The sequence below is a fragment of the Macrotis lagotis genome, chromosome 7, assembly GCF_037893015.1.
Source record: "Macrotis lagotis isolate mMagLag1 chromosome 7, bilby.v1.9.chrom.fasta, whole genome shotgun sequence".
Taxonomy (NCBI): domain Eukaryota; kingdom Metazoa; phylum Chordata; class Mammalia; order Peramelemorphia; family Peramelidae; genus Macrotis; species Macrotis lagotis.
In genome coordinates, this window is record NC_133664.1 from 50,505,889 (window position 1) to 50,531,012 (window position 25,124).

Sequence of the window (25,124 nt, forward strand, 5' to 3'; positions counted from 1 at the left end):
AATAAAGAGACAGCACACTAATTAAGAAATTGAAAGCAAGTTCCTTTATAAAACATAAATACAAATTAAATGTTTTGTGATAGAAGAATTTAATATTTGGGAAAATCCATGTGGATACTACAAATAGAAAGCCATCTCAGCTTTATTAATTTTATTTGGATCTTCCCAGCCATGCCTTATCTTCTGTATCCTCTTCCTATAACATGGAAGGAGCAATATGACTTTACATGTCAGGACAACAATAGGAAGTAAAATTGCTATCATAAAAGTAGGAGGGGTGTACCACACGAACTGCTTTACATCCACCCATTTGTTCCAGGCAAAAATCAATGCATGGATTGTACCCAGTAAAAGGCAAAAGATTCCCAACTTGCTCTGCAAGGAGAGAAGGGAAAAAAAATTAGTCCAGTAAGAATAGCTATTATGTTAGATATCCCCAATGGTCAGTCATCCAATCTGAGAGGAATTGAACAAGTTCTCGCTACTGCCATAAATCAAGGTGTAGCACAAAAACTCATTATTGGTTACAGACTGACAGCCATTTTAATGACTTGGTATATGTCTGATCATTTGCTGGATTATGAGCTCCATCAAGTCAGAGACTTTGTCATCTTTGCATCCCTTCCCAAGTGCTTAGTATGGTGTTCTGCAAATAGTGGCCCCCTCACTACTCAAATCTTAATAAAATTTTATTAAAGAATGGTGGATTCTATTAACTATTATTTTTAAGCCTTTTTTGTTTAAGAAATAACAATGAATGAATTTCACATCTATAAAGTACTTAATAGGAGTTTCAAAAGGAAGGAAATCATAATAGTGTAGTGAGGAATTATAAAATTATAGGCTGGGGGAAATGTATTTCTTATTTATTTATTTATTTTTGCAAGGCAATGGGATTAAGTGACTTGCCCAAGGTCACAATTATTAAGTGTCTGAGGTCACATTTGAACTCAGATCCTCCTGACTCCAGGGTCTGTGCTCCATCCACTGTGCCACCTAGATGCCCCAGGAAAGCATCTTAAAAAAAACCCCACTTTTATTCAAGAAGAATATACTGGATCTCATTTGTCACAAATCCACAATTTGGAAGTCCATGCTACTTTCAAAGAATATTCTATTTCCAATATAGTTGTATCTGATTGTGTTTTTTTCTAGAGATAGCTTCATTTTTTTAGGTTTTTGCAAGGCAAATGGGGTTAAGTGGCTTGCCCAAGGCCACACAGCTAGGTAATTATTAAGTGTCTGAGACCAGATTTGAACCCAGGAACTCCTGACTCCAGGGCCGGTGCTTTATCCACTGTGCCACCTAGCTGCTCCGATAGCTTCATTTTTTAAAGAGGGTTCCTGAAGAACAAAAAATTCTTTTAAGAGTCACCAGTCTGAAACCTCAGGTACTATATATAGCAGGGGGAAGACTGAGGATTTGGATGAGAGAGGATCCGGTATAGTTTCAAAACATCCTGTCTCCAGCTGCTCAGATGAAAAATTAATAAATCAAGATTAATTTGGCTCTCATGATCCATATCAATCATGGAGACAGTTACACTGGTCAAGTTTGTTGTGTTCTGGTCATATTGCTGATAGAAAAGAGATGTCAGCTTGGCAGGCATCTCCATAACCTCCAGGATCCACCACAAAAAGAATAGTATGAAATCTCTTTTTGGAGTTCGAAGAAGGGTTTTTGAATACTGACTCTATCATCAATCAACTGGGTAACCTTGGACAAGCTGGTTCAATAGGTCTCAGTTTCCTCACTTCAAATGAAGGATTGGGACTAAAGGTTATGACTAAAGGTTTGCTTTTAGCTCTGAAATCCTATATGAATTTATGAGTGATGAAAACTAAAAAATCCTATCCAACAGTGACCAAGACACATAAGCTGAACCTTTGAAAGAATTTTCTAGTTTTCATCTGAATTACATATTATACTACATTATAATCACTATACATTAATCACAATTATACATCACATATATGATATATGCCACACAATTATGTCACATTATAATCACTATTATATGTCATATAATAATTTTATTAATTATATTGTAGTGTGTTATTAATTATATTGTATTGTAGCCTGAATAAAAAGAACTTTAAGACATAAGCTAGTCTATTGGTTCATTCCTGTCTCTATCTTTCAGTTAAAACAAAAATTCTTGGTCTCTTAAAACTTTGTTTTAGATACAAAATGTCTGGCAGTAAAATGGTCCATGACTCTGGATGACTTGATCTTTTTAATCACAGATTGACTGGGCTGGATCATTGGCTCATCAGAATGAGTTCAGGTGATGTTTATTCAGGGTTATGGAAGTCTCTCATTTTACTGATGCAGAAACTAAGACTCAGAGAAATGATTTGTCCAAGACCAACAAATTCAGATACAGTTTTCTGCAGGTCTCTTACATAAAGGCAGAACCAGATTGTTTGCCTCTGTGAAGACCTATTTACAAACTTCCTTCCTTGGATCATGTAAGATCATGTAAGATCATTGGAGTGGGGCTGGAAGAGACCCCAGAAGTCAACTGATCCAACCCTCTTATTTTGCAGCCAATGAAAATTAAGGGACTTTTCTCAATTTCACAGTGGTGGTATTGATAAGAACAGGATTTGAACCTGGATCCATTCTTTCTAATGAACCATGCTCTCATTTCTCCTATTTCCCTTTCATTTTTCAGTCTTTCCTTCACCCCCTCTTCTTTTGAACACTTCTTGACTTTTGCAACCATGTAGCATTCTTTTTTATTTTTTTTAGATTTTTTTTTTTTTGCAAGGCAAATGGGGTTAAGTGGTTTGCCCAAGGCCACACAGCTAGGTAATTATTAAGTGTCTGAGACCGGATTTGAACCCAGGTACTCCTGACTCCAGAGCTGGTGCTTTATCCACTGTGCCACCTAGCCGCCCCCCCATGTGGCATTCTAATGGTAGAATGCTCAGTTCAGTTACTCTGGATGCCTGTATTTCTGATTATTTCTGAGTAACTCTTACAGGAATGGGCCCAATTGGCATTATTCAGCATCATAAATGCCTAACAAACAACTAAATCATTTGATTTTACTCTTTTTTTCCAGATGTAAATCTTTAGAACAAATTATGTTGCAATCCTTCTTCAGGTTGGCAGAAGAGACCATGCATCATTGCCATCTGGCAGTGAGGGGAGGATGGGTGAATAGAGCACTTGTAATGTTTTTCAAAGCTAAGTGGGGGGCATACAGGCCCTGCGCTCATGGGCCTGCCATCTGAAGAAGATGAGAGCTATGCATCAGATGGTAAAGTCCCATGGGCCTTAGGGCAGATGTTTTATCATTTCCACCTTTAGAACATATCAGTCTCTGGACCCCAGGGGAAATAGGACATTGTGGTTTTAGAGCTTCCTTGTCCCAATTCTTCAGTATCAAGTGTGGGCTCAGCTGACATAGCTTAAGTCTGGAAAATACTGGATGCATTCTGGGGGTTTGAGAAAGTAAGGATTAAAAAAAAATCCTATATGACTTAAAAATTTTTTCAAAAGACCTCAATGAACAGCTGTGCAAGAATGTGGAGAATTTAGGACCATTGGCAGAAAGCAGAGGCTTCCAGCCTAATCCTGTTGAGGAAGTGTGGGTGTGTGGAAGGGGATACTGGGATAGAGCTTCCTATGAGGTCATCACTCAAGGTGGTTGCCCAAGTCAACCCAACAGAATCATTTGAAAAAAATTCTATGACTGATATGTTCTGTCTGAACTAGGTGAGGTTTCCTTAATTATAAAATAAGGGAATTGTATCATATCATCATTTCTTTGCCTGGGGGGGAGAGGTGAATTTTAAAAAAATATGAACTATTAATACATCAAATCAATTCTGTTGATTCAATTGATTGGATAACTCTTGAATGAATTCAATGAATTCAGTCTGAATTCATTGAATTCAAAATAATCAGTCTCCTCTGTAATCCTATGCCCTTTATTTTATAAATTTAATAACATTATTCTGAGAAGGGGGTCCATGGCTTCAGTAGATTGCCAGTGGGATTCATGATATATAAGAGGTTAGGAAACCTGAGGACTAGATAATTTCCAAAGTCTTTTCCATATCTAAATAAAGCCACAAAAGTTTTGTTTTTTGGGCAATTATTTTTGAATGGATTAAACTGTAAAAGAATGGATAAGTGGGTGTGGGGGGCGAGGTGTGGAAGTGAGTCTGTTTTTGTTTTCAGATAAGAAGGACTGGGTTCGGAGAGGTTTCTTCCAAGTCATTCTTGCAGATAACAGGCTATGTAGACTAAGCCATAGGAAGAGAACAGCCTGAAAGTTTCAAGCCCTTGCATGTAGGGAGATTCCTTGTAAAGTATTCTGTGTAAGGAGAGCCATATTTGGGTTGGGTTAAGCTTTGTCTTTCTGTATCTAGTGAGGTTCTTTTTTTTTTTGGTTGGGGGGGTTATTTGTTTTTGATTTTGCTTCTAGGAACAGGAAGGAAAAGACAAGAATGCAAATTTTACTTGCTGATAGGCTAAGAGGGTAGAGCATTTGCTTTCAACCAGTCCATTTATTTAATATCCTACTATAGATTAGGTACTTGTGTTAGGGGAAAATTTAAAGAAAATGATTCTATAAGTTAAGAAGTCAATATATTGGCTATCTTAGGAATACACTGTTTCCTTAAGTTTCTTATTGCTTTCTTTACTACGTACCTGAATATAGTGAAATTCTCTCCAGGTCAGGGAGTTGCTGACGGATGGAATGGAGGTCACTGCCAGCAAGGCCAACAAAGCAAGTCCCACAATTCCTAGAGATACATAAATTTCCATTCTCCAAACATCATGCTCAACCCAGGAATCTTCTTTTTTTTGTTGGACCTACCGGAGAGGCAAAGAGGAAAGGGAGAATCTGTTTGTTGTTCAGTTGTGTCCAACTCTCCATGACCCTCTGCGGTCATGACCTAGATGCTCCAGCTCATTTTACAGAGGAGAAAACTGAAGTCTGCAAGTCAAATGACTAATCCAGGGTCACACTGTTAGGAAGCTTTGAACTTAATAAGATGAATCTATCTGACTCTGGATCCGGCTAGCCTGGATCAGTGGATAAGGTAAGTGGATTTGGTAGAAGAACCAGGCTCAAATTAAAGCCTTGAAACTCACTCCCTATGGGGACTCTCAGCCTCTCTGTGCCTCACTTTCCTCTTCAGTAAGGGAGATGGGGTTGGATTGCAAAGCCCCCAAGTTTCTTTCCAGAGCTAAATCTTTGATCCTATGACTTGTAATCTCTGGCTCCAAAAAGATAAAACACCTCAAGGACTTAGCCTCAAAGGTTTCCTGATATGAAAAATGAATGTGGTTGCACTAGATGGTTTCTGAGGGCCTTTGCTATAATGTAGATCTATGACCTTATTAAAAAAAACAACCGTAACTAATAATAAAAACATCTGTACAGCTCTTTAAAGTTTGCAAAGTATTTTACATATATTATCTACATATCTTATCTAAAAGATAGGTATTTTAGGGGGATGGATGGAGAAGGTAGAAGGCTATCTGTGTCTATTATTTCCTTGGTTTAGGAAATTGCTTTTGTGAATGAAGACTGTAGGGACTAATGAAGAAATCACTTTTACGTAACTTTTTTGGGGTCAAAGAATTGCTAAGGGATTAAGTGATTTGCCCAAGGTAACACAACCAGGTTGTCTCAGAGGCAGTAGGTGATCCAGTCTTTCTACCTCCTAACTTCTAGACTTCAGATCCATGACCTCTCTCTACTAGTCTATATAAGCCATCTTTAAGAGTTGCCAATGGGGCATCTAGGTGGCTCAGTGGATAGAGCACTGGCCCTGGAGTCAGGAGTACCTGAGTTCAAATCCGGCCTTAGACACTTAATAATTACCTAGCTCTGTGGCCTTGGGCAAGCCACTTAACCCCACTGCCTTACAAAAAAAAAAAGTTGCCAATGGAGGCAGAAGAGATGAGACACTATGTTGACATATATTTTCAGGGGGGGTCTGGAGTAGAAATAGGAAGGAGGAGTCATGAGTTACTTGACATAGAGGTTGGGGTGTTAGTATCGGAATGAGAACTGTACCTGTTCATAAGTCCAGTCTAGCAGCTTGTATTGGTAAGACCTCCTCATAGGATAGGACAAACTGTAAAGTGCATGCATTGAGGCAAAAAAGAAACTGAGGAGCCCAAACTGCTTCCTTGCCAGCATCCACTTATCTAACCAATCCGGAAATCTCCTATATTTGGTGCCATTATGGAGCTGGAAAGCAGCTGCGATAATCCCTGGCAGATAAACCAGGGCCAAGAGAGTGATGGAAACTACTGGCAAAACTTTGTTGATGACCAGGATTGGAATCTTATAGAAAAAGTATGCCCGAGTCATTACTAAAGGGTGGATCACGTCCCTGAGACAAGTGTAAAGGAAGGTGATGAGTGCCATGATGGCTGCCATCTTCACAGGCAGCTGCCATCGTGGGAAGAGTTCCTGTCTGTGCTTTAGGTCAGCTGGGCACTCAAACCCATCAAAGTCGGTCATCTGATGGAGATGAAAAAGGCTGGGTCTCTTTGGTGGGCTGATTTCTCTTGAGTCCGTGGTCTAAAAGAAAGAAAAGGAAATATCTTAACAGAAACTACAGAAGGCACCGACTGTTGAAAAATCATTTACACTCACGGGCAGTTTCATAATTTTTGGATCCAGGACTTCCATGGTGGGTGGCCTCACCGATATAGCTTGTGAGCCCCCTGCTATGATTCAGTAAATGGTCTTGGAGGAGTGCTGCTATCAACGTTTGGTTACTCTGTAGAGATCAGCAGGGTCACACTCAAATAGAAACAGATCCCGGTGCCCCCTCCCCATACTGACTGATAAAAGCAAAAGTTAACATTGTCTAGGTTGTATTTTATTTTCATTTATTTTGGGAACATTCTCCAGTTTGGGGACATTCCTCATTTATGTCTTATTCAGGTTCAGGCCTCACTTAGGAGTTTTGTGACCACAAGCAGAGGGCAAGTCATAGAGACCTCCAGAGCCCCCTGCCTCTGAGATGGCTAGACCCTCAAAAAACAGACTCATGTCTCATCCCTGGTTCTGGGTTGGTCGGGGTCTACCAGAATTTGTGTCCTGATGGCATAGACTTCAAAACTCAGGTGAGGCATCAGATCAGGCCCTCTGAGGAGGCATCAGTAGTTTTATGTTAACTATTACATGTCATAGCCAAGGCTATATAGTTGGGGGACCCAAAATTTTTTTGGGTTCTGTTTAGTTAATACTAATATAGTTTAGACTTCATTGTCACTTTACTATTTATCCCTATTAAAGACAAGAGAAGAGAATGAACATTTATATAATGTTTGCTGCATCCCAAGCATTGTACTAATTGGTTTACAAATATCTCACTTGGTTTATACCAAGCCAGGTGGTGTGATAGAGCACCAGGCCTGGAGTCTAGAAGATCCATCTTCTTAAGTTCAACGCTGACGTCAGACAGGTACTAGCTATGTGACCCTAGGCACATCACTTTACCTTGTTTGTCTCAGTTTCCTCCATAGTAAAATGAACTGGAGAAGGAAATGGCAAATCATCCTAGTATTTTTGCCAAGAAAATCTATAATGGGATCATGAGGAGTCAGGTCTGATTGAGAAAGATTGAACAAAGCAGTACATGCATGTCTATTTCCACATAGAAACGTACATGTAGATGTAGTATAAACACAATACATAACACAGATGAATTCAGTTTCCACCTTTGTCACATATCTTTTTGTTTTGTTTTTTGGATAGGCAATGAGGTTAAGTGGCTTGCCCAAGGTCACACAGTTAGGTAATTATTAAGTATCTGAGGCTGAATTTGAATTCAGGTCCTCCTGACTCCAGGGCCAGTGCTCTATGTACTGCAGTACCTAGCAGCCCTATTTCCTGAATATATGACTGAGCAAGTCATTTATTTTCTCAGGGCCCTAGACAAATCTCTTAAGACTACAGGCTGAAAGAAAATGCTGACCTGCACTAGTGAAGGGAGTTTTTTCACACCCATGAAATCACCATATAGTTCCCATTCATACAGGATATCCCCAAAGCCTTAGGTTGTTTTAAAAACTTTAGAGCTTAGAAGTTTTTGACTCTATATGTGTGCCTATCAAACATATAGACATATTTTATCTACATGCATACAAACAGTCTGTGCCCACCTGTAATATAGCCCACCCACATACATGTAAACACATGTGAATATGCACACACATGTGTGCATGTTTACAATTTATACATGCATGTATAAACAAAGAGAATGTGATAGACAGCAAGAGAAAATATACTCATGTGTGTACATGCATGTACATATACATTTTTTGTTATTCAGCTGTTTTTTAGTAGTTTTTAACTCTTTGTGACTCCATTTGGGGTTTTCTCAGCAAATATGCTTAAGTGGTTTTGCATTTTCCTTCTCCAGCTCATTTTGCTGATGGGGAAACTGAGACAAACAAGATTAAGTGACTTGCCCAAGGTAACACAACTAGTGAGTGTCTGAGGCCAGATTTGAACTCAGGTGCCCAGTGCTCTATCCACTGTACCACCCAGTGAGTCCAGCTCATGATTTCATTGACAGCGAAAACTCCCAGTGTGGAAACTCCCTTCACCAGTCCAGACTAGTAATTCACATAAAACTAGTTTTGGAGAGGAGCTTAGAGAGCCAAGCTGGTAAGGAACCCTCCCATGGTCCCAGGGCTAGGAGGGTGCAATGAAGAACTCAAGGCTAGGTCTTGGGATTCCAAGATGAGCCTGCTATCTTGTGGCACACTGCCTGCTCCCAAGCATAAAACACACACACCAACACACCCAACCCACGAGGTAAAGGATGACTAAGCATCTGTACAAAAAGAAGATAAAAGAGAAAAATGCAACTGGGAAGTGCAAAAATACATACTCAGAAACCAGGGGAGTGAACACTGTTTATAAAACTTGCTTTGAGAAATAATGGCTTATTTACAATCTTTCCATTCCATAAGTTTTGAGGGGTTGGTTTTCATTGATTCACAGAAAAAAAATAAAGTTATAGAACCACAGAATTTCAGATCTGAACTGGATCTCAGTAGCAGTCCTTTGTCTTTGGAAAGAAATCTTCACTACACCACAGGATGACATCCTGCCTCTGTGGGGAGAGATCTGGAATATGTTATTTATGTCATTTATGTAAGTTAGTAATACTGGGTCCATGGGTGGCTGGATATGGTATTTGCCAAGAAAACCCCAAACAGGGTTATGATGAGTCAGATTCAACCAAACTACAACAATACAAAAAATATTGAGTCAAAATGTATATCTTTCTCTACATGCTCCAATGCTGTGATTTTATTTCTAAAACAACTTAGCTATCTAATAGACTGATGAACATAAAATTTCCCCTAAGACAGAAAACTGTGTTTAGGTCAAATAAAAGTATTAAATTTATAGAAATAATTTTTTAGAATGTCTTTTGAGTTCATGAAGAACTTTTTCTCATTTACTTTGTAAGGGAGTTGGTTTAAAGTATCCTAATCCATATTTTAATATGAGGAAAATGAGGCCCCGGGAAAGTGGGGGTAAATGATTTGTCCGAGGCCATGTGGTTTCTAACATCAGAGTCAGGATCTGAACCTGTGTTCTCTGATTTCAAAGGCCAGTATTGCTTCTGGCTTCCATGCTTTAATAGTCTAGGGAGGGTGATGGATGGTAGTAGGTACCTTTGAGGCAGAATGCTGGAATTGTATGAACTCCCACCCCAATGAATCAACCATTTTAGAAGTAACCAAGAAAGAAATTTCGAGCCGGCACCTTTTCCTTGTTGTCCTGCTACTTTTTCCCTTGAAGTTGGTGGCTTTTCATTGTTCTGTGGCCTAGAGAATCTTAGAGGCATAGACTGCCTATTTCCAACCCTCAGGTTTTACGTAGAAAGTCTTTTTTACTTGTTTACAAAGTGTCAGCTTCCTCAGTTTATAACTACACATAGGTCTCTAATATCTTTCCTCTAGGGAGATCTCTGCTAAAATTTGGAAATTACTTAAAATCTTGAGCACTGTTAAACTTTCATTTTTCAAAGAAGGTGATGAAGCTTTTATCCTGTCTGGATATCAAAAAAAGGTGGATGCAAATGAATTCAGGCAGGTTTTTTTTAATGGGTTGAGAAGAATTCAGGGATAGAAAAATTATATAATTAACTTTAAAAATGCAAATCATATTGATGCAGGTGTACACATTAACATGGTTGAGAAAGGATGTATTGGTGATGTCTTAATAAACTTATTCAGTTAATGTTTCTAAATTATTTAAAAATTCTCTTCTCCCTCCCAAATTTCCAGCCACTTTTCCTTCCAACAGCTTTACAGAGAGGGAAAAGTTAGTTTTGGAGCCATGAAAAGAGATGGGATTTGTGATCTTCTATGGATGACTTTAAAAGATCATGGACATAGGGCTGGAAAGGGCACTACAAAGTCATCATCATCTATTTGGCAGATGAGCAATCAAGAACAGAGAGGTTAGATGACTTACCCAAGATCAGTCAGTCAATACACTGCAGAGTGGGGGGCTGAACCCAGGTCCTGTGACTTCAAATTCAGCACTCTCTAAATACAAGTTTTTTTCCTATATAGAGTTGATAAGCTCTGGGGTGACTGGTGTGTTTATGAAACTGGCTGGACTCAAAAATAGAATCTGATTCTATTCCTGCCCTTAGGTGAGCAGTTATTGATGGAATTTTATACTTTACTCATAGCAGTCATTGAGGAATGAAGAAAAGCCCAATAATATTCTAGTGTCAGTAACAATGAAAAGCAGTGTGGTGAACTGGAGAGAAGACTGGTGGAGGGGCCAGAATTTCTGGATTCTGATATGACTGAGCTGACCCTGGACAAGATATTTAAGTTTTTGCCCTAGACTAAGTTATAGATAAACTGTTGATCTGGGTTTTTGGAGGGAGTTTCCATTCTACAGAGCTCCCCACACCCACATGGTGACAAGTCCAGATCAAGAGAAAAAAATGACTGCCACTTTATATCTCTTGAGATATTGAACCAAAATTTGGACAGTATTTCCGTATTGAGAGGCAGTGTGATAGAGTGTGCACCCTAATTAGACTGAAATGTGTGGGTGCAAGTCCCAGCTCTATGACTTGGGTCAAGTCATTTTGCTCCTTTTAGATCAGTTTCTTCATTTATAAAAATGGGGATAATAATCCTCATACTGTCTTTCTTCACAGGGTTAGAGGAAAATGCCTTATGACCTGCAAGTAATTCATAAAAGTGAGCAATTTCTAAGGAGATGGTTGTGGTCTATTAGAAAAGAGGCTAACATCAATAAGCAACAATGTATTGGCATCATGAAAAAAAAAGAATAGAAGAAGGTATGTTTCCCAACTAGGGTTCAAGACAGAATTCTTTACTTAGTAAGGAAGAGAAGAAATCATAAGAGAAAAAATATACAATTTTATTATTACAAAATGTGAGTGCTTTTGTACAAAAGAAATTAATACAAGCTGAATAAGATAAGCAGGTAAGTTGAGAAAAAAATCTTTGCATCATTGTCTGGTATACAAGACATAGGGAAATGAAACAAATTTATAAGACTAAAAGTGTTCCTAGGAAATGAGAGATCAAAGGATATGAACAGTTTTCAAGAGAAGAAATGTAAACTATCAACTACCACTTAAAAATGTTCCAAATCCCTAATATTAACACAAACTCAAATTAAAACAGTGAGGTTTCACCTCACACTATTGAAAATAGGATAAAGGGGATTAAATACAGAAATACAGAAATAATGGTGGGGGGCAACAGGAGGAGAGGTCTCTATTGCTGGAGTTGTGAATTTATGTAGCAAGTCTGGAAAACCAATTAAATTTTGCAAGAAAAATAACTAAAGAGATCCAGTGATCACTCAAAAGGAACAAAGACAGAAAGAATAGTTTTACATATCCCAAAATATTCAATCTGGCACTTCCTGCCATAGAAAGAACTGGAGATAGCATCTATACCCATTAATTAGACATGTAAATGTAATAGAATTATTGCATCCTAAGAAATGAAGAAGTTGAGGAATTCTGAGAAACATTGTATGAAATAATGACGAGTGAAGAAATAAGACCCCATTACAAAAAGATCATAGTAATATAAATGAACACAACACTAAACCATAGTTGTGAATGGTAACTTCTATTCTCTTATTATAGCTCCCCCCGCCCCAGGGATCCTTTCACAATTAGGTTGCAAATCCATTTTATTTATATTACTCTTGTCATAGAAATATAAATAAATATAACACCAAGAGGAAGCTGGGTAATGCATGTTCAATCTTGGTTCCAGAGGACAGATGATGGTAACGAGGGGTATGACAATAGGGATAAATATTATCTATGGCTACATTATATGACTGCTAGGTCAGTTGTTTTTTTTTTTTTCATTGTTGCTGTTTGTTAGCTCTTTGACTTGGAAAAGTCATGTAATATGATTTTCAGTTTCTTCATCTATAACAAAAAAATGCTAGGAATATTACTCACCTTGTAGAAGTCTTGTGGGAAAAAATGAAATAATGTAAGTTAAGTGATTATGAACCATAAAATACCATAAGTGCTACTATTATTATTGTTGTTATAAATCTAAGTTGGATTAATTATTATTATTATTTTTACCAGGTGATCATGTTCTTCCATCTTCTCCATAGGATTTATTTCATAGAGTTCCTCTTGGTTTGTGATATCTTTCCTGTTTTCCATCTTTGAGAAAATCTGTAATATAAGTGTCAGTTAAAATTATTATTTTCATTATAATATATTACGATGGATCATTTTGTGAACTCAAAATAGAAACAGTAGTAAAAAAGTTGCTATTCAACAGGCAGCAAAGTTCTATTGATTACAATATGGACATCCCAAAGGACCTTTGTGGGGATGGAGGGTCAGCTTCCAAGAAAAGAAGACAACCAAGTCTTCTTACAACCGTAAGTCATGCCTCTGACATATATTGATTATATGACCTGGGCAGGTCACCAAAATCTCCTGTGTCCCTGGGAACCTCTTGGAGACTATAAAATGCAGATCATTTACCAATATGCATCATTAAAGGGAATTTCTCCATCAAGAGCTCCCTGGTGGTGTTGTTGAATTGTTTCAGTTGTGTCTGACTCTTTGCGACCTCTTTGGGGTTTTCTAGGCAAAGATGCTGGAGTGGTTTACCATTTTCTTTTCCAATTCATTTTATAGATGAGGGAACTGAAGCAAATAGGGTTAAATAGCTTGCCCCAAGGTCACCAAGTAAATGTGGAAAATATTTAACAAAATAAGTAAAAAGACAACACAACACAGAAAACATTGCATAAGTCAATATGGGGCCTGTGGGGCTCCTTACACCACTGTTCTGGGGACTGTAAAGGAGGTATAGATCTGTATTGGTGGAAGGCATTTCCTCACTAGGGAGTGGAAATAGATTTAGAAATTAAAATAAAGATGCATATTAGTGTAAGAATAAATATTACTGAAATAACACGTTCAGCCCCTTTCTTCATCATCCTATGGATACCATGTATATTATATTTATGTGATAAAAGTATATGCATATTTATATACATATGACTTACAAATAATTATTTTACTTAGATAAACTACTTCTACACATGATTTTAAAAATGGTGAAAAATTAGGAACCAAACACCGTCCCTTTCCCCCATTCATTCATTTGCAAACTTGCAATATGAAATATCCAGAGAAAAATGATGGAAGAAAGTACCTGCTATTTTGTTGTTATAGAAATGTCAGAAAATATCTTCTCTTCCACAAATGTAGAAGTGTGGAGATTTACCTAATAATGGGCATCTGGGGCGGGGGCAGAAGTTATCTAGGAGAAGGGCAGGAAAGAATATGTTTCTGAGCATTTTATCATAGAAAAGATATCATAAAGTAAAATAAGCATACTTAAAATAGCCCTATTAGTACTCAACTTCAGGGTTGGTGGGTTCAATATGCTTCTGTGGGTTGGCCTGGAAAGTTAGACAAGAAACAACTAAGAGAACAGCCTGTTCTTAAGGCTAGGATTTTCCATGTAGTGAAACTTGTTTGAGATACTTTCACTTTCCTGTGGAAGGCGTGTTATATATATATATATATGTATATATATATATATATATATATATGTATAGTCTCACACATATATGACTGTAAATGTGTGTGTGTGTGTGTGTGTGTGTGTGACCATGAATTTTTGGCTACAGAAATGCTTCAAGTTGATTTTTCAGGCAGGAAAATGAGTTGCTGGCTCAATTTGAGTCTGGAGAGACCTTAGAGTTCATTTAGTCCAAATTGCCACTGAATGTAGGAATCTTCCTTACAGTATTCCCAATACCTTATGACATAGGTTCTACTGTACATATTTCCAATGACAGCAAGTTCATTGGTTAGCCGATTTCCATTTATGGACAGCCTTAATTGTTGGAAGCTTCTTATATGGATTACTAGATAGAATGGGGTCATACCTCATGGAGAAACAAAACAATTTCCTTTGCAGCACTGCCTAACATAAAGCATAGAGCAGGGAAAAGGCTACTGGTTCTGGAGTCAGAAGTGGGTGAACTCTTAACTTGAAATCCTGATTAATATAGCTAGCAAGATCCCCAGATACCTTTATTGGGTGAGAATAGCTTTTTTGATTGGGTTATGGAATTGTGAATCAAAGGTGTAAATTAACAACACCTGAATGAAGGCAGATGGAGGAGGAGGAGGAGGGGGAGGAGGGGGAGGGGGAGGGGGAGAGGGAGGGGGAGGAGGAAGGGGAGGGGGAGGAGGAGGGGGAGGAGGAGGAGGAGGAGGAGGAGGAGGAGGAAGAGGAGGAGGAGGAGGAGGAGGAGGAGGAGGAGGAGAATCTCTATCTGCTGCCCCTCACTTGAGGAGAGGATGATTTTGTGAACTTGGAAAGGTCAGAAGACTTTTGGATGGATTTTCCATTGGAAACTTGAAACACCTAGGAGAGGCAGCATCAGGACCCTACTTTGGGTTGAGAGTTCAGAAGAGAACTACTGACTTCTTGGAGTTGTGAATTACCTTTTTTTTTTTAGGTTTTTGCAAGGCAAATGGGGTTAAGATGGGGTTAAGTGGCTTGCCCAAGGCCACACAGTTAGGTAATTATTAAGTGTCTGGGGCCGGATTTGAACTCAGGTACTCCTGACTCCAGGGGCAGTGCTCTATCTACTGTGCCACCTAGCCACCCCATGAATTACCTTTTTGACAGGTGTGACCTTCATGTTTGAATCTACCTTTCTCTCAAGTCCTGCAAGAATGTGAGAGGGGGTGTCCCAGACAAATGCTTTGTACCACTTGTGCTTGCTTTATCACCTTATTTTCACCACCAAACCAGCTCTTGCCTCTGATTTAATCATTCTTTGGCAATAACATCTTCATCCTCTGGTAGTAACGTCTTCATACATTGAATCACTCAATGACTTTTCCAGGTCCATTACTTCCCATATCAATGCCCCCGTCCTCTACAATTCCTCCAGGATCCATCCTCTTCTTTATAATTCCATTGCCAGCTTCATAGTAAAGCTTCTCATTGCCCTGCATCCTGTCAATTGGATTTTCTTTTATTTCCAATAGCAACATTATCTCTTGCCTCCTTCATGCTCTACTTCCTTCATCATGATTCATATGCTTGCTGGATTAATTTTCTTAATAGAAGAACATGGGCATATCCATTCTTTGTTCAAAAGGTCACATTCTTCAATCTATCATTCACAGTGCTCCAGTCTGGTGGAATATTACTTTTCTATGATCATCTGCATACAATTTATCTTGTCTTACTACCACTCCTCTTATTGTTTTCTATGCCCTCTCTATTTTATCTGTTGAAATCCTACCTAGCTCACATGCTATGCTTTTCACAAAGCCATCCCTGAGGGCCTCAAGCAGTAATGCTCTTTTCCCTTCATATACTTCTCCCAAATACTTGGATTGCATTTGTTGCATTTTGCTTTATTATTATCTACATTTCCATTATTTGCTTCTCCTTGTTGGTGAAGCAGCATGGTATAGATGGTACAGTGGGTACAAGCTAGGCTTGGAGTCAGGAAGATTCATTTTTCTGAGTTCTGAGGTCAAATGTAGCTGAATGACCCTGGACAAGTCTCTTGTTTGCCTCAGTTTCCTCATTTGTAAAATGAGTTGGAGAAGGAAGTGGTAAATTACTCAAGTATCTCTGCCAAGAAAAGTCCAAATGGGGTCATGAAGAATTAGACACTAGAAAAATGCATGAATAACAATAGCGAATTGTACAAAATACTGAATTTGCAGACAGAAGCTGGGTGAGGATCTCAACTTTACCATTCTAGTGGGATCTTGGGAAAATCACTTAACCTTGATAGGTTCCATTTTCCTTCTTAAAAAATGAAGGGTTAGACTGGATGACTTCTAAGGTTCTTTTTAGCTCTGAATTGATGAATTTATGATCCTAAGGAGAGTAAAACTATTTTAACTACTACTGATATCTTTAGATATTTATTTGAAACAGAGGAAAAGTAAAGCAGACAAGCAGATATTTATTTAGTGGCTGCCATACTTTAGGCTTGTTTTAGGAATGGAGTAGGATATAATTTAAGACATGATTCCTTAAGGAAATTATCTCTTTATGAGACTCTGTACCACGGAAGAGTACATCTCATCTAGTGTTGCAATAAGAGCAGATGGCTGGGTCAAAAATAAAAAAAAATCATTTCTATTAAAACAAACATTGAATTCTTTGATGTTTTAAAGGTAACATTAGTGTAGAAAAGTAAATGGAACAAAGGCCATATTAACAAGGAGAAATTTACATTACTTTCATCTATGATATTTTTGCCTCATCAAACCCTATATAACTGAATTTACATCGCCTTTGGGGAAGCCAAGCTTATGAAGTTTGTTAGGAAATCGCTACCATCAATTATGGCATAATTTCTGTCTCCACATTTGCCAGGTGAGCAGTAATTGAAATGTGATTTTCATTTGAACAATGCCTTGTTGCATACCAGATGAATTTCAATAGAGAAGGATTTTTCTGTCTCCTATAAAATTGTCACTATGCATAAATTCAGAATTCCCTAAATTTGTTCATTTCCAACCTGTTTTGGCTGCTATGCTAGGTGCTAAAATAGTTCTGCCATATAGGAATGACTACCCATGATGTTCTCCAAAAGATTGCATGCATTCTATTTTCTGCAATGGATTAGTGACACCAGAGCCATTATCAGGGTGGGGGCAACTGGGACTTTGACCTGGGAAACTAAATTTAGAGGGGTTTGAAAGCACTTGCAGTCTTGTTGTTTAGTCGTTTTTCAGTCATGCCCAACTCTTCATGACACCATTTGGGATTTTCTTGGTAAAGTTACTGGAGTAGTTTGCCATTTTCTTCTCCAGCTCCTTTTACAGATGAGGAAACTGAGGCAAACAAGGTTTAGTGACTTGCCCAGGGTCTCACAGCTAGTGTCTGAGGCTAGATCTGAATTCAGGAAGATGAGTCTTTCTGACTCCAGGCCTGACACTTTATCTATGTTTCACAATGTAGAAACAACAGAGCTTAGCATCTTATAAGGAGAGTAAAGAGATAAAATAGGAAGTTATCAGATGGATAAGCTTTTCCCTTATGTACTTACCCTTTAACTAAGTCTTGGCCCTAGTTTTAAGGATACCCTTCCTTCTCCCAATCCTGAAAAAAAAATTCCTAGTCTTCACTGGACAAAACTAAACTCTGTATGAATACATAGATATATTTCTGAATAATCAGAATATCTCTCAGAAAATTTCATCAGATGTTAGTGGGCCTAGACTTATTAAAGATTTGGAACTTGGTGGAGTGAAAACTGATTTTATGAGAGAAAATTGGTAGAGAGGAAAAGGGATAACAGATAGGACAAGAAGGATGGAGAGAATTCTCTTAATTTGTGTTTTGGATTTGGAAGCCAGTACAAAGTTGCTTTGGCCATGACACCGAGGGGGAGAATAAAGGTCAGGGGCTCTCCTTTGAGCCCCCCCCCCCCCAAGATTGGCAGTGCTAGGAGACTGAGGGCCATTATTTACATACAATAAAAAGAGTAACTTTACAAAGTGGACAAATGGTCAGTTGTACTCAACTCAGCTTGGGAGGGCTGGAAGGCCATTTTGGAAAGAAGCGCCAAAGAAAACACCAGGGCAAGTTAAACGTGAGGGTGGAAGGCAAGGCTGCCAAAGATGAAGGAACAGACAGGGTGTATCCAGACACTAAGTAAAGTAAATCTCACAGACTATGGTCAAAGAAGTCTTTCCTTGTTTCCAGACATTAATAATCACCACAAATAGAAATCTTATTTTTTTATTTACTTCTGCTTAATTTCTTCATTTTAAGCAGAGAAATCTTAGACTGGGCAACTCAGTAAGAAGGCATTACACTACCTAGGTATTAGGAGCTTCAGGGATTGACTCCTGCTGTTCTTAGAATATTTTCCATTTCATTTGGCTGTTCCGGGATTGCTGGGCTACAGTTTATGCTAAATATTGACTCAATCTTAACTGGCTCCTGCTTATGTTGAAGGCGTTCGGATATGAGGAAACTGAATGACTAGAATATACTGTGGGCTGCATCACATTTCCAAGCCCTCCTATAATTACTTGTGTACACTTGTTTCACCACATTCATCGGGAAAGGCAGATGTTTTCTTTTGCCTTTTTTTTCTACTAAGCATTTGCCTTTTTTTTTCCTCCCTCCTACTTAAAATTCATCCACTAAAATCCTTATAAGGTGTGGAGGTTCTTGGAATCTGAGCCTGCAAAGCTTAAGCTTTGGGTAAGTAACAGAATTTTACCTTCCCAAGACAGAAAAAAAAAGAACGTCTACTACATATGGCTTTGGTCAGAAGACTTTCTGGGAAGGGAAAAAATCATTATTTCCAAATGTTGATCATTCTACTTTTAGATAATTTGAATGGACATTTCCCAGCTCTCTCTCCCTCTCTCTCTTCCTTCCCCTCAAGGTTTGCATTATATATATTTATTATATGGACATAGTTTTTTATATGTTATCTTCTCCATTAGAATGGTAGCTTTTTGAGGGTACAGACCATGTTTTTGTTTTCTTTGTATCCCTATTGTGCTTAGGACAGTAAACATTATATTCATGTATGTTGACCAACTACCCAATTCTTGACATCTTCCACCTATTGCTCCTAGTTCTGCTTTCTGGGGCCAAAAAGGAGAAATCTCATGTCTCCACCTTCAAATACTTGGAAATATCAGTCATGTTTCCTCCAAGCCTTCTTTTCTTCAACTTCTACGTCATCTTCCTTGGTGAGCTCATCAGCATCCATGAGTTTAATTATCATCTTCTTGCAGATGATTCTCAGATCTCCATGTCCAGCCCCAATATCTCCCTTGAGTTCAGTTTCATTGTCACCAACTGCTTCTTCGACATCTTCAATTGTATGTCCCATAGGTACCTCCAATTCAGCATGTCCAAATCTGAATTCATTACCTTTTCCTTCAAACTATCCTCCCTTCCTAAGTTCCCTATTGTTGTTGAGGGGGCACCATAATCCTCTCCTAGTCACCTTGGGCTTGCAACCCAGTGCCATGACTCCTTATTAGCTTGCCCCCCCCATTTCCAGTCAGTTACCAAGTCCTACTGATTCTATCTTTGAAACTCCTTATTCTCTCCTTTGACATTGTATTCACCCTGGTGCAGGCCCTGTCACCTCACACTTGGATTACTGAATGATGGTTGGGGTCCCTGCTTCAAGTCTCTCTTCAAGTCTCTCTGCTCTGTCTTCCACTCAGTTGCCAACATGATCTTACTACTATACAGACAACCATGGTTCTCTCCTTAACTTGATAAACTCCATTGGTTCCCTATTTCCTCCAACGTCATATCTAAAATTCTACTTGGTAAAGAAAGTCCTTCATTAGTTGGTTTCTTCCTACCTTTCCAATCTTTTACACTTAACTCCTTTCTATATACTCTGTGATCCAGTGACTTGGGTCTACCAAAATTTTCTCAAACATAATAACTTCAACTCTCATCTCTGCTTTTTTCACTGGATGTTGCCCATGTTGGGAATGATCTCCCTCTTTATTTCTCTCTCTTAGTTTCTCAGCTCAAACCTCTCTTTCTTCAGGAGACCTTTCCAGAGTCCTCTCAATTGTTTCTTGCTAGAGGGGATTACCTCTCCTTCTCACTGTGTCTAGCTTATACGAACACATACATTTCCTACCCATAAGAATATGAGCTTCTTCAAGGGCAGGGACTGTGTTTTTCCCTTAGTACTTAGCACAATATAGAAAATAAAGGCTTATTATCTGCATATAGAGAAAGAAATGATAAATAAAAGTATGTCTAATTTTACATATGTGTCTATTTGTATCTAACAGAGACCATCTTTAGAGCAGGGAGAGAAGAAAAAAGGAAAAATGAAATTTTCATAACTTTAAAAGTTGGACATAATTCAGTTTCATGAGCAATCATGTTTTAAAAAATTATTTATCATACTATGTTATGGAAATGCTTATTTTACTCCATAAATTAAAAATAAATTAAAAAAAATGTTGATTGATTCCTGATTCCTTTAACCAATCCTCATGTGGATTAGTCACCATCCTAGATACCCTCTTCTGAGTGTTCTCTAACTCATTAATAATTCTTCCTAAATTGTACTCCATAGACCTGATATTTGAATACTTCAGATGGGATCTGACCAGGGCAGAATACAGTAGGGCTATTACTTCCCTTATTTCTTGCAATCCAGCCCAATACTGCATTAGTTTTCCCCCCTTCTCCTTTGCAATTACTACCGTCTTGTACTGAACTTTTGGTCCAGCAGGATAGTACCAAACCAGAAGGGCTTGGAATACGGGCTTATGGATGGAATACGTGCCAGTTGCCTAAAGAACAGTTTGGCTAAGTCTGGGCAACCTCCTTACTAAGTTGGCTGAAGATTAATAAATCTTGAGACCATAGCAACTTCCAACGATCATCTACTAAGTAATATACAAGGATGAAATCAGCTTTGGCAGAGGATGTACTCAAACAAAATCATGGCTCTTTGAAGTAAAATTACTATATGGCTAATAATCTTTACAATGTAATTTGGTATGCTCATGCAGTATGTATTTATTGTTGTTTTATAAGAAACCGGAATATAGAAAATCCAAATGTAGTTCTTGGCTCCGAGGGTCAATTATAAAGGACTCTCTCCTTTAGTGGAAACTGCTTATTGTGTGAAGGGCAGAAAGAGTGGCTGAGAGTTGGAATTTTGGCCTATCAGGTTTTTTTGTGGGGGGGGGGGACGGGTTTTGTAAGACAATGAGGTTAAAGGACTTGCCCAAGGTCATACTATCTTTTGTGCCTACCAGCTTTAGGAAAGATGATGCCACATCCCAACTTCTCTTCAGGTATCTGAAGAGTGAGACTCAGGGAAATAGGTGACATAAGAGGAGTTGGTAAGGTCCATCATTTCTGTCCTCAGCTGGTTACTCTCCAGAGACTTCTATGAATCCCTGAGTGATGAGATGGGATGAGAAGGGAGGCTCTCTCTTTTGATTGAGCTGTATTACCTTGCTCCCAGTCAAAGAGCTCATTCACTCTGTATTGCCTGGTATATGGTTTTTTTTTTTTTTTAGATTTTTCAAGGCAATGGGGTTAAGTGGCTTGCCCAAGGCCACATGGCTAGGTAATTATTAAGTGTCTGAGGCTGGATTTGAACTCAGGTACTCCTGACTCCAAGGCCAGTGCTCTATCCACTGCGCCACCTAGCCGCCCCTGGTACATGTTTTCTGATTTCTGTCTTGCTATGTACTTAGATAAATGGATTTATACCTTATTTGCTATGTGTTCATGGTGAAAACTGTCATTTAGTGAAAAGGGGGTTGAGCCTTGTTTATATTGCTTAGGTCTCTCTTTTCCTTAAGGAATAGAGATCAAGAGTATAGCTTGAACCTAAAAATTACTTACTTCCCCTGGACTAACAATATTTAAACGACCAGGTAGATATCTACTAGCTCATTAGCCCTTCTGGTTTAAGGAGAGCAGAGGTGTCAGTCTTTGGTCCCAACCTTCTTCCTCTCCTGGTTGAAAACAAAATCTTCATTGGGGAAGGATGGAAGAGATGCTAAAGATAGCTATTCTTGCATCCCCAAAGGCCACATCGAGACAAATCCAAGTTCCTACTGTTTACTTTCCTTTCCTGGTTGGAAATGAAATCTTCATCAGGGAAGGATGGAAGAGATGCTAAAGACAGGCATTCTTGCATCTCTGTGAGCCACATCTAGACAGATCTAGGGGGGCACATATAACCTACTTGTGTAAAACCAATAAGGCAAAACCCATCATGTCACCAACGGAAGACACAATAAATGATTCAGAGTAAGAAAAGCAGAATTGCTAGGATGGTGTTACATAGTGATTTCAATAAAGACACCAGCAATAAAAAGAAGAAAGAAAATCCCTTAGAATTCTAATAAATTGCAGTGACCACTTTCAGAGCTGGAGAGCTCTTGGTGACGGGTGATGTTTGTCCTTTTTTTTTTGGAGGAAAAAGACCATGTCATCAGAGGAGGAAGGATTATGGATTTGGAAGGGTACACATAGCTTTGCTTGAATGTCTGTCTTTGTTATAAGAAAAAATTACAAAGGGAGTTAGAGGTAGGGCTGATTAAGAGGAAATGACTGTGGTATAAAGAAAGAAAGGGAATAAGCTTTTATATACTACCTGCTATTTGCCAGGAAGTTTACAAATATCCTTGGACCCTCATAGGAATCCTATAAGGCAGATTAGCTACAGTTATCTTGATTTTACAGTTGAGGAAACTGAGGGCAGACAATGACTCGTCTGCCTGTGTCCGGGGTCAAATTTGAACTCAGTTCTTCCAGACCTTGCACTCTATTCGCTGCACCACCCACCAGGCAACAGGCAGACTTAAAATCAGTGTGGTCCAGAAAGTGTATTTTTTTAAATAACAAGAAAGAAAAAAAGCTATTGACAGGGTTTACGCCATTTCTACATTCTTTTTAAGCTACTTGCCAGGGAAACTTTTCTATATAAGACATGTTCTACATAAGCCGGGCCCTTGGGGGGCCTCCTTCCTCAGTTGTCTCCCAGACCCCACTTGGGGGGTTTCTCGGCAAAGACCCTGCAGTGGCTGGCCATTTCCGTCTCCAGGCCCCTTTACAGATGAGGAAACTGAGGCAGCGGGGCTTCGTGCCTCCCCGGGGGCCCCGGCCAGCGAGCGCCCCAAGGTGGACTTGAACTCGGGGCTGAGACGGCGCGAGGGGCGGCTGCTCGGGGGCCGGGCCGGCCAGGCCCCCCGACAGACGGGCGCACGTGGGGCGGCTCCGGGGCTCCCGGGCCCCCGCATTCGTCCTGCCCCCCCCCCCCCCCGGGAGCCCGGCCAGACTCACCGGTTCCCTCCCCGCGGGCTTCTGCCGCGGCCGCGCCGGCTCCCGGAGCCTCCTGCCCCGCGCCCGCGCCCGCCCGGCCCCGCCAGCCTGGGCCGCCGCCGGCTCCGCTCTGGCTCCGGAGCCTCCGGCCCCGGGTCATGTAGCCTGGCCCGCTCCCGCCCCGCCGGCCCCGCCCGCAGCCCCGCCCGCAGCCCCGCCCCCAGCCCCGCCGGCCCCGCCCGCCAGCCCCGCCCCCAGCCCCGCCGGCCCCGCCCACAGCCCCGCCCCCAGCCCCGCCGGCCCCGCCCGCAGCCCCGCCCCGCAGGCCAGGCCCCGCGCCCCGAGCTGGCTCCGCCCACCGCAGCCAGGCCCCGCCCCAGTCAGTCCCTGTCCCCCCGCGGGCGCGCGCCGCCTCAGCGCTCTTCCAGCCCCGAGGGCGCGCCTCCGGCCGGCCCGGTGCCCCCTCCCGGTGCCCCCTCCCGGTGCCCCCTCCCGGTGCCCCCTCCCGGTCTCCGGCTCCGGCTTCCGCGTGGCAAGTCCGGGGCCCGTGGAACAAGCAAGAGACCCCCCCCCCCGCGCGGGGGGACTGGGAGGGCCGAGGAGGGGGGGGGAGAGAGAGAGAGAGAGACACGCCGGGACCGTGGAGGCAGCCCCCCAGGCACGAAGCCTTCCTTAACTGACTGTCTGTCTGTCCTCTGCCTCTTCCCACCCACCCACCCCCCACCCATCCATCTCTCCATCCACCCACCCACCCATCCATCCCTCCCTCCCTCCCTCCCTCCCCCCACCCACCCACCCACCCATCCATCCCTCCCTCCCTCCCTCCCTCCCTCCCTCCATCCATCCATCATCTCTCTATCCACTTAACATCTCCCTTTTTCTCTTTCCCCCTCCTTCCCTTCCTCCCTCTCTCCTTTCCTTCCTTCCTTCCTTCCTTCCTTCCTTCCTTCCTTCCTTCCTTCCTTCCTTCCTTCCTTCCTTCCTTCCTTCCTTCCTTCCTTCCTTCCTTCCTTCCTTCCTTCCTCCCTCCTCCCTCCCTTCCTTCCTTCCTCCTGCTTTTTCTTCTCTTTCCTTTCTTCTCTTCCCACAAAGTAAGTGCACATATTGTATCCATGTGTTTTGTGTATAGATATTTCACAGTACTAAATATATATACCCACATATATGTACATTTTTTGTTTAAAGAAATACAGATACATTTATACATAATTGGACATGATCAAGCAAGAATTTGTTTTGCTTAACTATACACATTTTTTACATCAGTTTTGTTTTCCTCTCTTTTCCAGTGGGGGTGGGAATAAGAGAGGAGGCAGATTTTGATTAATTTTTAAAAATCAATTTGAATTGAGAAGAAAATTTCAGATTTTTTTTTTTTGCAAGGCAATGGGGTTAAGTGGCTTGCCCAAGGTCACACAGCTGGGTAATTATTAAGTATCTGAGGCTGGATTTGAACTCAGGTACTCCTGACTCCAGGGTGGGTGCTCTATTCACTGCACTACCTAGCCACCCTAAAAAGAAAATTTTAAAAAGAAACCAGGAATCCCCTAAGGAAAAGTAGTAGAAAGCAGAAACTCTTTTGGACCTAGACTGACCAGACAAAAAGAAATATTCCAACCTAATGAAATTTAAAAACAAATAAACAAAGAAGCAAAAATCTAGGAGAAAATTCTTTGAACACCTGTTTGTATCCAAATTGGTCTTTCTTACAGACAGGCAAATCATTACAGTGTATTTAAGTCTTGTTGAATTTGAAAGTTGAAAGTTTAAAGGG

The 25,124-nt window shown here is 40.4% G+C and overlaps 1 protein-coding gene across 4 annotated transcripts; it reads right to left on the reverse strand.

Annotated features, from left to right (window-relative positions):
- Nucleotides 1-40: 40 nt before the first annotated feature.
- Nucleotides 41-23,424, reverse strand: STEAP1 (STEAP family member 1). Of its 4 annotated transcripts, none has more exons than XM_074192854.1 (6): nt 23,372-23,424; nt 13,715-13,822; nt 12,622-12,717; nt 6,048-6,560; nt 4,670-4,834; nt 41-375 (listed from the first exon to the last, which is right to left on the reverse strand). In XM_074192854.1, the coding sequence occupies exons 3-6, from the start codon at nt 12,703-12,705 to the stop codon at nt 118-120; spliced, it is 1,020 nt and encodes a 339-aa protein (XP_074048955.1). In that variant the 5' UTR covers nt 12,706-12,717; nt 13,715-13,822; nt 23,372-23,424; the 3' UTR covers nt 41-117. The 4 variants fall into 4 exon arrangements, with proteins under 4 accessions (XP_074048955.1, XP_074048956.1, XP_074048957.1 ...); XM_074192856.1 differs by lacking the exon at nt 41-375 and adding an exon at nt 386-1,344; XM_074192857.1 differs by lacking the exon at nt 41-375 and adding an exon at nt 1,351-3,447.
- Nucleotides 23,425-25,124: the final 1,700 nt, after the last annotated feature.